This window comes from Anoplophora glabripennis, unplaced genomic scaffold (genome assembly GCF_000390285.2).
Source record: "Anoplophora glabripennis isolate ALB-LARVAE unplaced genomic scaffold, Agla_2.0 scaffold2, whole genome shotgun sequence".
Classification (NCBI taxonomy): domain Eukaryota; kingdom Metazoa; phylum Arthropoda; class Insecta; order Coleoptera; family Cerambycidae; genus Anoplophora; species Anoplophora glabripennis.
The window spans coordinates 333,524-346,873 of record NW_019416325.1 but is presented as its reverse complement, the minus strand read 5'-3'; the positions used below and the strand labels follow the sequence as shown (position 1 = coordinate 346,873).

The 13,350-nt window shown below is 32.4% G+C and overlaps 1 protein-coding gene across 2 annotated transcripts in view; it reads left to right on the top strand.

The window, feature by feature from the left end:
- LOC108916908 (dual specificity protein phosphatase 10) overlaps window positions 1-13,350 on the top strand; it is a 28,293-nt gene that overhangs the window by 2,801 nt on the left and 12,142 nt on the right. For both annotated transcript variants that reach the window (XM_018723233.2, XM_018723234.2), the window contains exon 2: window positions 1,321-1,933. In XM_018723233.2, the coding sequence (XP_018578749.1) occupies window positions 1,360-1,933 (574 nt within the window). In that variant the 5' untranslated portion in view covers window positions 1,321-1,359. The remainder of the gene's footprint in view (window positions 1-1,320; window positions 1,934-13,350) is intronic.

Below are 13,350 nucleotides of genomic sequence, written 5' to 3'. Positions count from 1 at the left end.
GGATTTATCTAAGTATTAAATTTTTGTTGACTTATGTCGAAAAAAGAGAATTTACACAAAAAAAATTCTTATTAGACCACACCAAAAGGTAGTGAATAATTTTAAATGTCTGATAATTTTGATGTATTTCGGGATTTATCTAAGTATTAAATTTTTGTTGACTTATGTCGAAAAAAGAGAATTTACACAAAAAAAATTCTTATTAGACCACACCAAAAGGTAGTGAATAATTTTAAATTTTAAATAAAACAATTGCTAATCAAATTTAAAGAATTGGCTACTAACACATAAAATAGTAACGAAAGTTTACGATTCTAAATAATAATACATATGTGCGTTCATAAGGTTTATTAAGTAATAAAAAATATTTGAACTTAACATTTATATAGCTTAACGTTTTTTTTTTGTTTTTATCAACTTTTGAGGCAACAGGATTATAGTTTTTAAAATTAAAAGAATATCGAATTGAAAAAATTAAATAAAATGTCAGGTTAATGTTTTAGCAAGAAGTGTATTTTTTATATTAAATAAAACAATTGCTGATAAGCAATTTTGAAAAAATCGTAGGTTTTGGATTTACAGTTTTAAGGAAGTTATAGTTTTCAAATACTTAATATATGCGTTCTTAGGGTCTATTTTATAAAAATTTTTGAACTAGGTACGACAGAATTATAAATCCTGATATAATTTTTTGACAGTATTGTTCCAATTTTTGAAGAATTTTATTAGCAATTTTTGTACCAAAGATCTATAATATTATGATGTTCTACACCTCTCAGAATTGCCTGATATAAATTTCTATAAACTTCTCTTTAAAATTTTATGTAAACTTTTAAAAATGTAAGTTTTTGATTTATTTTTTATTTGCTAAATTTTTTTGAACTAATGTCAAAGAAAGCAACTCGCACTTTTTCTGAGTAAATAACTCGTTTCCACAAAAAAAATAAATATCTAAAATTCCAAATCAAAAAAATATTTGAACTTGATTTGTTATTTTTTTAAATTTTTACCAAATTTTAATAAAGGCGCAGGACTGTAATGTTTAAAAGTTGGGAGGTTTTTCGAATAAAGAAATTTAAATAAAATGCCTGGTTAGCGTCTCAGCGTAAAATAGTTTGCATAAGTTGCTATTGGCTGTCAGTTATGATTATGAATAAAACAACGTGCATCGCTGAGCGCGTAGAACAAATTTGGGCGTAAAGAGTCCACCGGCAGAGGGGGGGGGGGGCTAGAGCCGCGTTTCACGCGGGAAGTCCAAATAAAACGAACGCAGCCAAGAAAGAAAACATGATGTTGGCACTAATATAAGTTTTTTCTCAGCTCTTCCAGATATAGATTGTGACGTTATACCGGAGCGTCATGTCAGTTTGCCTCGAAAGTAGTCGGCCGCGGGACGGTCTAAAGCTTCCTTTGAACAGGAGCATCAGTGAGCCCGGTCCCCAGACACCAACCACCCATCTGTCTCTGAGTCCGCCGAAAAGATTCAAACTGGAGACCGCCAGCGTGAGCCTGCCGACTAGCCCCTGCGCGGAAAGTGCGAACCTCCAGCGGACCTGGGTGCTGAACAATGTCAAAACCATGGACGACGACGCCCTCAAGGCGAAGATGGAAGACAGGAGGCCCGGCCCTAAGTCCTACATCCTCCTGGACTGCAGGCCCTTCATGAGTTACAACATGAACCACATATCGGGTGCGATCAACGTCAACTGCTCGGATAGGTTCAACAGGAGGAGGCTGCAGCAGGGGAAGGCTACCTTGGCCGACCTCGCCACAACGCGAGAGGGCAAGGAAGTACTCAAAAAACGCTCCTTCCGCGAAGTGATTATATACGACGACTCGACGAGCGACAAGGAGAGGATTACCATAGGCCATCCGCTGTTGCTTGTTTTGACGTCCCTGGTCGACGACCACAAGGAACCGTCGCTGCTTATTGGTGAGTCAGCTTTTACTTTTTGCCTTCGACCCCCTGACCTTTCCCCGTAGACGAAAAACTATGATGACATGTTCGCTCATAGAAAACTACGTAACCGCAAGGATATGTCGCTAGAACAGAAACGATAACGAGAATAAATTTTTAAACATAATTTCTAATTTTCGAAATTAAAACGCCATTTACTTTTCACAAAATTTTGGCAGTAAAACTGGAGTGGGCTTTACTCGAATAGTTTCTTTGTTAGAATCTACATTTCAGTCGAATCATTTTAGAGCGTGGGTCGTTTTATTTTTATTATTGTTTTTTAAATCAATTCAAAATTAGACTCAGTAAAATTGTATGAAGATTTGTTTTGTTCTTTCGTCGCTTCAAAAAATCAAATACGGTTAAGAATCGTTTACGCTATCGAAAAGTGAAGTTAATGGTTTTTTAATAGTTTTTTGATACAAGGCAATTTCCTTTTAACTTTGAGGCCTGCAAACGCGAACAGGTGTCCTGTTTCGCCTTGATTAACAATATTTCGGAACAATTTTAATTTCTTTCATTCCCGTATTTACAATTTCAAACGTAGTGGAACTAGATATCGATTAAATTTATTGTACTTGTGCGTGTTCGGCAATTTATGATACCTATATTTATATTTTAAAAGCAATGACACAGCACCACACGGTTTTCTTTGTTTTCATCTATTTATGTCACTTACTCATTTTCGTGAGTTTTAAAAATACTTATTGTCGTTTTTATATAATTCGTTTACTAAACTGTTTTACTTTATTAACGTGTGCGTGCGAATATAGTAAATAAACAATTTATTTATGTTTGTACGCCGTGTATTGATTCTTCTTTTGGCCCAAATACGGGTCATTTAAAAATAAAAGTGACGGTCTTAGTCATCTTGAGAAAATTAGGTATTATTAGTGCCAATGGTGCGAAGACGGTCAGTGAACGAAAACTGAGGAAAAGTAGATCTATAAATAAAATTTTTGTGTAGCGAATGGTTTTATTTTTTTTTTAATTATACCTTTATTATTTAGGTCTTTTGATTTTGACACAAGGGTATTTTAATAAGTAAAACAAATCCTCATTTTGAGATATAACAGCTTCAGATTTACAATAATACTTTTTTTGTCGGTAAATGTCATATTTTTATTACATTTGACTACTTATTAATTTTTAAACATTATGTAATGCTTTTAATGGATAGTCTTATGTATCTACAATGATATCATCTATGAAAATACATCGCGGTCAATTTATATATTTAAATAAATAATACTTTCTTGTTTTAATTGCATATTTTTAGCAAGTAATAACATATTTCAAAGAATTCACTTATTAATTTGACAAAGAAACCGAACCGCATATAATATTATTCGTTGTTCACTGGCAAAGTTATGAACTATATCAAAATATTAAAAGATGTATAGGGTGTTTTTTAACTCACTGTAATCTAGAGCCACTCGTTTCCGATATACAGCGTGTTGAAATTAAAAAAATATATATACAGAGTGTAAATGATATGCTTTGCCAAACTTTAATGGCGTATTCTACCGATGAAAATAATCAAGTTTTGCCCTGTAACAATTTTTGATAGGACGCTTCCCTACGGAGATGCAGGGTGTGATGTTTTACGTTGGTTGATAAAATTTGGGTTACAGGAGTTTTTTTTCAATTCAGTCATAATTATGTTTCAAAGAAGAAAGAGAAAGATGAGGTATTACTTTTTTTAACTTAGTTTACAAGTCAATAAGTCGAAAATAAGTACCAAGGTATTCGCTTTACAATAAATATTTCTAGAATTTTTTTACAAATAAAATTTTAAATAAATTTAATCATAAAAAAAATCAAAAAGTAATTGCCGTAGAAATTTGTAAGTTTCTGAAATGAAATAGCGTTCCCAAAAAATGACAAATGTTTTTTTTTAATGTTTATTACACTGTATTTGAGATGGAATTTTGAAAAAAAACTTGTGGCTTTTCGACCTTATGTACTTTGGACGTAAGTGCCAAAAAAATATCTTCTTTGGCATGACCTTAAATATCGCGAAATTCTGGCAAATTAGAAATATTTAAGAAGTTTCAAATCCCAAGTAACAAAAAAAATTATAGAATTTATATTTTTAATTTTTTAGAATATTGACTTTTATAGTAATTAATGAATTAAAATTATTTCAATGTTACTGAGCATGCACATTAAAGATAATTTCATGTAAGCGAAGTAGCATCGCAACAGGATATCATTCAAGAAAAGTTTGGTTCTGGTTAAGAATATGTCTATAATAAACCACTTGAAGAAAAAAACACTCGATAAACAGACTGACACAACACATCACCAAGAAAAACAATAAAAATACTTGGTAGAAATAGAAAATGCCAAGATTAAACAAAAGAAGATGACAGCAATGACAATGACAAATCAACAAGATCTCACCTGCGTATGAGGCTATTCTTCCCGAGCATGCGCATTAGGAATAACACGGCTAATGTTAAATTTGTACTTTATTTAAATTTAAAAACATTCTTTTGTATCGTTTTTTGTATGTTTTAAGCACATTAGTGTATGTATTTTAATCTATGTAGGTAAATAGTAAAAAAAGGGTCAGATTCGATCTGTACAATTTCAACTATGACCATTTGTTGAGGGTTGCCTAAATATGTGACGTCACACTAAAAGAGTCTATAGCTACGCCTATGCCAGTAGGGGGGAGCAGGGGTGTGTACGGCCCACTCCAGAAAAAAAATACTACATAATATCATCTTTGCCATATTGGTAAATCGGTTGCCCGATCTTTTTTTAGAGTCAGATTGATTTTTAGAATTCAAATTTGATATCGGTAAGTAAGTCGCTAATTGCGAGCGAGTTTTTTTTTTTGGGCCCGTCTCCTGGGCCCACCCCAAGTAAAAATTGTAGCTACGCCCATGGCTACTGGTTAACTAATTTAAATGTTTAGTTGAACTGTTAGATCAAGATTCATGAATTTACGTAAAATGTATCTCAACGCGAGCGACTTCAGCCTTTGACATTGCCTTGAAATACATCCTGTGTATCTGTCACTGCATTTTGCATGGTTCAATGTGATTTTATTAGAACGAGACGTTGTATTTTTAGACGCAAAAATCCATTTTTTACACCACACCAAGCAACTAGAAATATTTTGTGTGGGATTGTTACTAAAATTGTTTTTTTAAATGTAAACAGTGGCATGTTGTACTAGGTGGATTAAAAAACGCGCTTGCCATTGTGGTTCTTAAAAACAATGGAAGATATAATTTCGTGACAAATCAAGGATTTTAAAATAATTTTCTGTGAACTTCCATCGACCTCTGAAGTTAATTTCTCTTCTAAGAAATTTACTTATGAGGTAGTTTTAGAACAATGTCCGCATTTCGAGCCTTTAGAAAGAGACAAAGCAAACTTATTTATATACGTGTGACGAATATGAGTGTTTTGATCATTTAAAGAGATCACTGTACTGAATTGGCATCGCATCAGGATGATTAATATACCACGGGGCCAAAAAACGCGTTAATATCAGTAAAATTAAATCGGGCAAATTAAACCCACGATTTTTTAACTTGATCTTAACGAAAAATATTTGCGGAGATATTTTTCAGGGGTAACCCTTTTACTTAAATTTTAAACTCGTCGAGTTGAACCGTCAATCGGTTCACCCTGTACACTGCTTAGCGCTATATAAAGGTTCCGTATTATAAAAAGCTCTTGGTGTCACAAAATTAGAAAGCGCAATTACTTTTCGATGCTATAATAAGAGTCGGACAAGTCGCATATATAGTGTCTTAGTCACAGCCGTAGAGCGCTGGGCAAATAAACAAAATAAATGGCGGTGCAAAGCAAAGGAACTCTGCTGGCGGTTTGCCAACTGACCGGGGTTGCTGCATTATTTTTGAAAATGGGTTATTGCCTACACGGGACTGAGCGCGGATTTGGATAATTCCGAAATTTCACCTGATGCTCTTCCGGGTGGACGAATTCATGTACGGGGTGGGACAAATTCAATGGTGAATTTCCAGTAACTTTCCTTAAAACGTTTAAGTAGACAACCCTCGGAAATGTTGACATACATTTTTCTTGCTCTAATTAAATGTATTCTATCGTCTGTTAAAATTAAGGCAGTCGAACTTCTAATACCCTGTATAATAGACTCCCCTTAAGAATACGGGGTTTCATTTTTGGTCACCGTTTGTGATTCACTCTGTATAAAGTAAAAATTATTCAAAACAAATCAAGTTATAGTGATACGAAAATGTAAATAAAATTGGTGATTTTGACACCGTTTTAACAGTGCAGTCTCGTAGAAAGCAATTTGGTATAAAAAATTGCGTTCTGTATAGCTAGCAATAATTGCAAAAAAATCAGGACCTGATTAGACTTAGTTCTAGTTTAATTCATAAGTCAAAAGGATGGTAAAAAATCGGACGGCACTTTAAAGGAATAAGCACAAATACTTGTGTTATTATACCATGATTTGTATTTTATATTTTATTTTTTTTAGTATAAAATAAGTGTCGTATTAAATAATTTATGTATAAAAAACAATGAAGTGCTTTTATTAGTTGTCTTAAAAATCATGGTCATTAATAAATAGATCTATTTTTAGATTCATTAAAAAATCAGAAGTGCGGTAAAAAAATCAGATACAGCACTTTATATTTAATTTTGAGTAATTGAACCTTTTGAGATCACCAACCGCCTTCGTGATAGCTTTATCTGTTAAATGATTGATAAGGTTTAAGTTTTGTGCACCTAATTCCAACAAGAATTCAATTTATGCAGTAATTCTGAGAACTGGGAAAGATTTTTTTATTTAATATTGCAAGGTATGCGCTGTGTCGAGTTTTATATGTACTTTGTTTACAAAATATTTTCTAATTGTATAAATATCAAATTTCATTCACTTGTAACATTTCTGCCTCGGTGTCTGTTCCATTAATGAGATGACTCAACAAAAAAATTAGTATAATGCTTATTTAACAATGTTTTTCTGCCTGGGTGACACTTAATTCCGTTTGATGCATTTAATTGTGCCACCTAATTCATAATTATTTTTAACATCAAATTCATTCATTAGCTCCTATATCAAAACGTAGAAAAAAACAGTTTATCTAGTTAGTTTAATTGAGGAAGCGGTTTCTGTTTTTATCAATGATCTCTTCAGCGGAATGACTAACATTTTAGCTGTTTTCGCTTTGATAAAACTGAAATCTATCTTCGCGGCGGTTGGGTTTCCTTGTGTACTTAAACCGAACACACGGGGACCGAAATCTCTGGACTTCATTTTACTCCAGATAACCAACCACCTGGTGGTTGTAAACACTGTTAAAAGAAGTTTAGTTGTACGGAAAATTTATACTAATGGAGGACAATAAGAATTGTTCGCTAAATTTACAATAAAACAATAATGGAATTTTTGAATCAGATATGTAGTACTGACGCAAATAACCGTAAACCGGTATAGGGTGATCTCATTTTTTATTGAGACCTACTGTTTATAAAAAGTCAACACTATTCGTAATTAGAGCTTTTGTGTTAGTACGGCACGAAATATTGTACCTAATAAATGCAGACCGATTTTATAAAATAATTTGCGCATGTTTCGAAACGATTTTCCTTTGTAGTTTCGTGAAGCGTTGGGTAAATGTGTGTATCGGTATGAAAACTAATAATTATTGCAATCTACTATCCGCTACGCCACAAGTAGGAATTGCAAAACATAAACAAGCATTACGTATGCCTCTAAATTCGTAGTAGAGCGTGCGTACGTAGTAGCGTCAGCAAGGAGCAAATGTGCAGGTTTATTATAGACAAAGTGGAGTGTCACTCTTGGCGACCTTCTAGCAAAAAATATCGTGACATTTGTAAGGAACTTAATATGTCTTGCTATACGTAGTTTCAAGTAAAACAAACGGTTTGTAATATTTTTTCTAAAATGTGAAATTATGTAATAATATGAACTAGTCACAAAAATTAGGTACTAAATTTCTAGGTGATTTTCAATTCAAAAGGCTGCAACTTGAAAAATGATCGTAAGGCAATAAAAAAAGCAAATTGATCCTTGAAGTTTCTAGTTTCAGGATCTGAAAGTCAAAAATTGTTATCGTTGACCAGTTTTGAGAAATCATAAGGCTTGAGTATATTTTTTTGGCGATCCCACCAGTCAGCTATTTTAGTTTGGTTCATCCACTTTAATTCGAGCTGTTCAAAAAGCTCTTCACAAAAATAATGAACAGACTAAGGATATTTTTCTTTAATTGTGATCCGAATGATTGAAATTGTCACTTTTGTGAAAAATCAATTAATGCAAGTTCCTGTTTTAAGAGATTCATAATTACTAAATTCGAGGTAAAATTTAATTTATTTATTTAAAAACTGGAAATCTATTGCCTTGAAATTTACTAAATGATTCACAATAATAGTTGTTTACATTTTTTCCTTAGGACAAGTTTACCGCGTGCACATATGGTGTGCATCAGCTGTGCAGCGCTGTTGTCACGTTGTGATGAAACTCCCCAATATTAATACTAGCTGTATTTTGAAAACTGTTACGCCCCTGTAATATACAATTTTTTTACTCTATCTCATGCTGAAGTTGTAGAGAAAAATTGGAAAAAAAAGCTTCAGTTTGTTTTTCTTTTATGGCTCTACGATCATTTTTCGCCAAGTTACAGCTTTTTTCAAAACCACCTAAAAATTTGGGACGTTCTTTTTATCCCTTAATTGTTGCTACAAGTTTATTACAGTCCTGAATGTTGCCACTGCTTTTAACCTGTTTCACTGTGTAATAAAATATTGAGTGTAGTAATTAATAGATTTTTGCCGCATAGGAAAATAGTTGTATCCAAGAAATAATTTAATATTTTTAATAATACCTCGGTTTACATAACTCTACCTACAACAATGTGAAGTATGCGTAAAAATAAGCATCGTTATACTACTACGTTCTACGTACATACCGGTAATCGATTAAACGGGGCAATTTATAATAAATACAATAATAGAGAAATTCTCGGAAAACTGGAGCCCATTTTCTACTCTACTGCATTACAAGCACTATTTTGAATTATACAAGTTTTTTTTGCACTAAAAATAGCACGTTACTGTTTGATTCCACATAACAACCTGGTACCGAATAACGATTTTCTCCTCTACCTTTAACCTTTGCGAAGAAATCAATCCGGTGATATTTTAAATTCAGTTTTCAAAGGTTAAAATTCGATTATTATATACACGTTTATGTGTCAAAAATATTATCGCGGATTACTTTGTTTATTCAACGTCGTGGTTAATTTTTGTATTATCACTCTGTAGAATGAGTAATATAGCCTAGAAGTGTTTTCTCTTTTTTTCATGATTGTGTACTATCAAAGGTTGACGAAATATGTAGTTGAATTTTGCAATTTGACAAACTTGTAAGATAAGAAGCCTCGTGCAGAAGATTTTCTTTCATTTAAGTATATATTAATAATTGATTTCTCCAGAACTGTCACAATCGATAGTTGTTGACATTTTATTTCCAAGGTTGGCCATAATCGCTTCATATTACAATAATCGACTAATAATTGGTATAATTCAGATCCCATGAAGCATCAGTAGAAGCTTCTGAATAAATCCGAATCGACATAAGTTAAAAAAAACCTCATAGAAATTTTGGACTGCGAAAAATGCTGACGGGTAAAATTAGTAAACAAATTATACGAGCTAATGCATTTGTTAATTCTTCGAAGATATTTTTGACAGACGAATTATCTATTTTTATTTGAGAGCTATGTATAAACCGTTAGCGATTCATCAGAAATGATTCATGTCTCATTTGAAATCCAGCACTAGAATGTGTAATATCGTCGCTCCTCCGCAAACATTACAATTTTTATTTCGCTCATAACAAAATTTAAAATAGATATAAGTTTATAATTTCGACGTACGAACATCACAGCAACCCTAACACCGTTTGTTATACAGGGTGGTTCACAAATGGTGACCAGAAATGAAACGTCGTATTCTTTGGTGAGTTTTAAGGGTAGTCTTTCCTATAGAGTTTTTATCTAGGGCGCTTCGTTAAAAAGATACAGGGTGTTAAACTTCGAAAAATATTTTTAATTTTTTAAAATAATTTAAATACCTACTACTAAGTGAAATAATTTGAATTTGGGCACATGTATTTATGTAAACATTGTCCAAAATCTGAGGCCTTCTTATAAAATTTACGTGCCCCAGTGGCGGCGATACAGGGTATCGGTGGCATATTTTTCTAAATAAAATAGTACGCCACTGCTTTACGGTAGCGATCATGATATTTTCGGATTCGTCTTTCAATTTTCTACAAATTACTACTCTCTTATGTTTTTCGGAAAAAGTTTGACTTTCGAGTAAAACTTAAAAAACTAACTGAAAAAACTTTTACTTAAATGACATAAACACTAATCATTCGGTTATTTATTCGAATAAAGAAATTAATGTATTAGTCATCATTTTAATTATTTTATTTGAGTAAATACTCAAAAATGCCTCCATATCCACGAACACAGGCGCGACACCTTTTTAGTAAAATGTAATTTGTTCGAAATTTATTGTTGCTTGAATCTGATGAAAAGCATTATTTATTCTTTCTTCTAACCGCTCAGAAGGTCAAAGTTGCTATCGCAGCCCACTATGTAATTTTAAAAAGCATTATATTCAAATATCGTAGTGTGTTCCCAATTTTATTCGAAAATCAGGCTTTTTTCGAAAAATATAAAAGAGAGTAGAAATTTGTAGAAAATTGAAAGACGAGTCTGAAATATCATGATTGTTACCGTCAACAACAGTGGCGTACAATTTTATTTAGAAAAATATGCCAAAGATACCCTGTACCTCCGCCACTGGAGCATGTAAATTTGAGGAAAAGCCCTCAGATTTTGGACAATGTTTAAATAAATACATGTGCCCAATTTCAAATTATTTCACTTACTAGTTTTTAAATTATTTAAAAAAATTAATAATATTTTTTGAAGAAAAACACCCTGTATCTTTTTAACGAAGCGTCCTAGATAAAAACTTTATAGGAAAGGGAAGTCTCGTTAAAATCCACCAACGAATACGATGTTTCATTTTTGGTTACCATTTGTGAATCACCCGGTATAGTATATTTGTTACATATAAATGTTAAGTTGGTCGTCTGCACTATCATAGCCAACTTTGTCATCGGATTGGAATCTGGAAAATGGCGACGTCCAGGAAAATCCTGATGAAATTTTCGAAAGGTTAGGGTAACTTTAAGCAGCTACGAAGACGTAAAAACCGACGTACTATCAATAATTTCCTTTTTAACGTTAAATGTGACGCCAAAGGAATGAAATATTTGTGGTTACAATGATGAATATCGGAAGTAAAACGTGTGCATAGATATTGGAATGTATAAATTTATTCCAACTGGACATTTTTGAGACATTTGAGTAAGTTTGCGCAAGCCTTATCTTTGTTGTAACAAATATAAACAAAATTCGACGCCGTTTATAGCAAAAATATGCATCGTTCGTAGCAAATTATGCATAATAGAGGTCAAAACACAGAGGATGGCACCAGTTTTCTATAGTAGGAATAGTATTCCATTGCGAACATAAATTTACGATAACAAATGAGTCATGGTACTAAGGTAAGTATTATCAAGAAAATAATCCAACAGACGCAAACCTGCACAAAGAGCATTTTTGAGTCATGAGTGATTTTTTACTTATTTAGTTATCCTGTTTAATATTACGTTGCTTAAGGAGGTAATGTTGGTATTTTGAGTAATCGTCAGTACCGCCAAATATGGAAACAAGTAATGCATAAAATCACCGATATTAAAAAAAACATATACGAGATTATTCTACTCATTACAACGTCTTTTTGTGATAAATAAGGACTATTACTGTTTAGTTTATTTCATTTTATTAGGCAAGATAATCCTTGATGTCTTGATAACGCATATTAACAAATATTTTACGGCTTAGTTAAAATCTCCTAAAGTTCACAATGTCACAAACACGTTGAGTTGTAAAAAATTATTTAGGGAAAAAATTATAGTTTCAAAACCGGTTCCTGAGTTATGCACGATTTAAAAATGTAATTTTAAAGTAGCGTTTGTTGAAACTGACGCCCCGTACTGAATTCTGAGTTTCGTCCCGATTTTATATTAAAATTAAAAAAAATATCCCATACGTGATATAAAGGCAGCTTGCTTAGCTAAGCAAATTTTATACAGTGTGTTAAAATCGAGCGTATGATTTATGTAAATCACAGTATTACTCATTTTTTGTTTTTCATGTAAATCACAACTCACAAGCGACCCGATCATTGACCGTCGCGCCGTTGTTTTTGAGTCGAGTATTGCCCCTACGTTAGATCTCGAAATTTTTGTGAATCAACCTCACACGGATGAGTCACCTCACTGACTATTTTCCCTTCCAAAAAAGGATGAAGATATATATACGTACACGTGTGTATGTGATTGTCCACTTGAAATATAATGAACTGGGCAATTTAAAACCGATATTATCTGCTTTCGTTGTACAATAATTTTTATTGCACGGAAACGTCTTTGTCTCTAGTTATTACTTCTGTTACCTCTCGCCGAAATCATCCTTTTAATTAGTGAATCATTTTCTATCTCGAACGGATTTATCTTCTGGTTAGTGTCCAGATCTTATCGAGTTTTTATCATATGTTTTAATAGCGCTGTGAATAATGGATCACTAGTTACTTAATGATTTAAACAATTACTGTTGCATATTCATAACTTGTCGTGCATAATCTAAATAGACTGATTCATAATAAAATATGTGGAAGGGAAAGTTTCCGCTTTACAAGTACGTGTACTACGCAAGATGAGGCAAAATCTGTGGCATTTTAAGATTGCAAATCACAAAAACGCGTTTTTTTTTTTTCAAAAACATGAACTCGGTTGTATGATTAATCAAACATGGCCATGATACAGAAAACATTTTATGAGACTGCACATATAATATTATTACTCATTTCAAACATACACTTTTTAACAAGCCCGATAAAATTACAGAGTAAATAAGTTCTGTGACTGAGACTAACATTTGTTTGTCATTGAGTATTATCTATTTCAACTGGTAAAACTATTGTCTTACAGCCATTGTTTCACATGAAATAATATTATTCATTTAGAATTAAAATATTAACGAATGTGCTTCTAGAAAATTTATTTTAGTTTGCGTTATGTACATGCAAACTTTATTTATCCTTCTGTAAATCGTGACATTTCTATTGTCTACTATTCCGTTCAGCAAATAAAGGATTATAGAAAAAACTATTTGATTTCAATTTTCAAGTAAATCGTATTTAATCCCGCTATCCGAGTACAAAGATTTTTTGTTTCTTGATTATAGTAAATATGTTTTATGGTATTAATT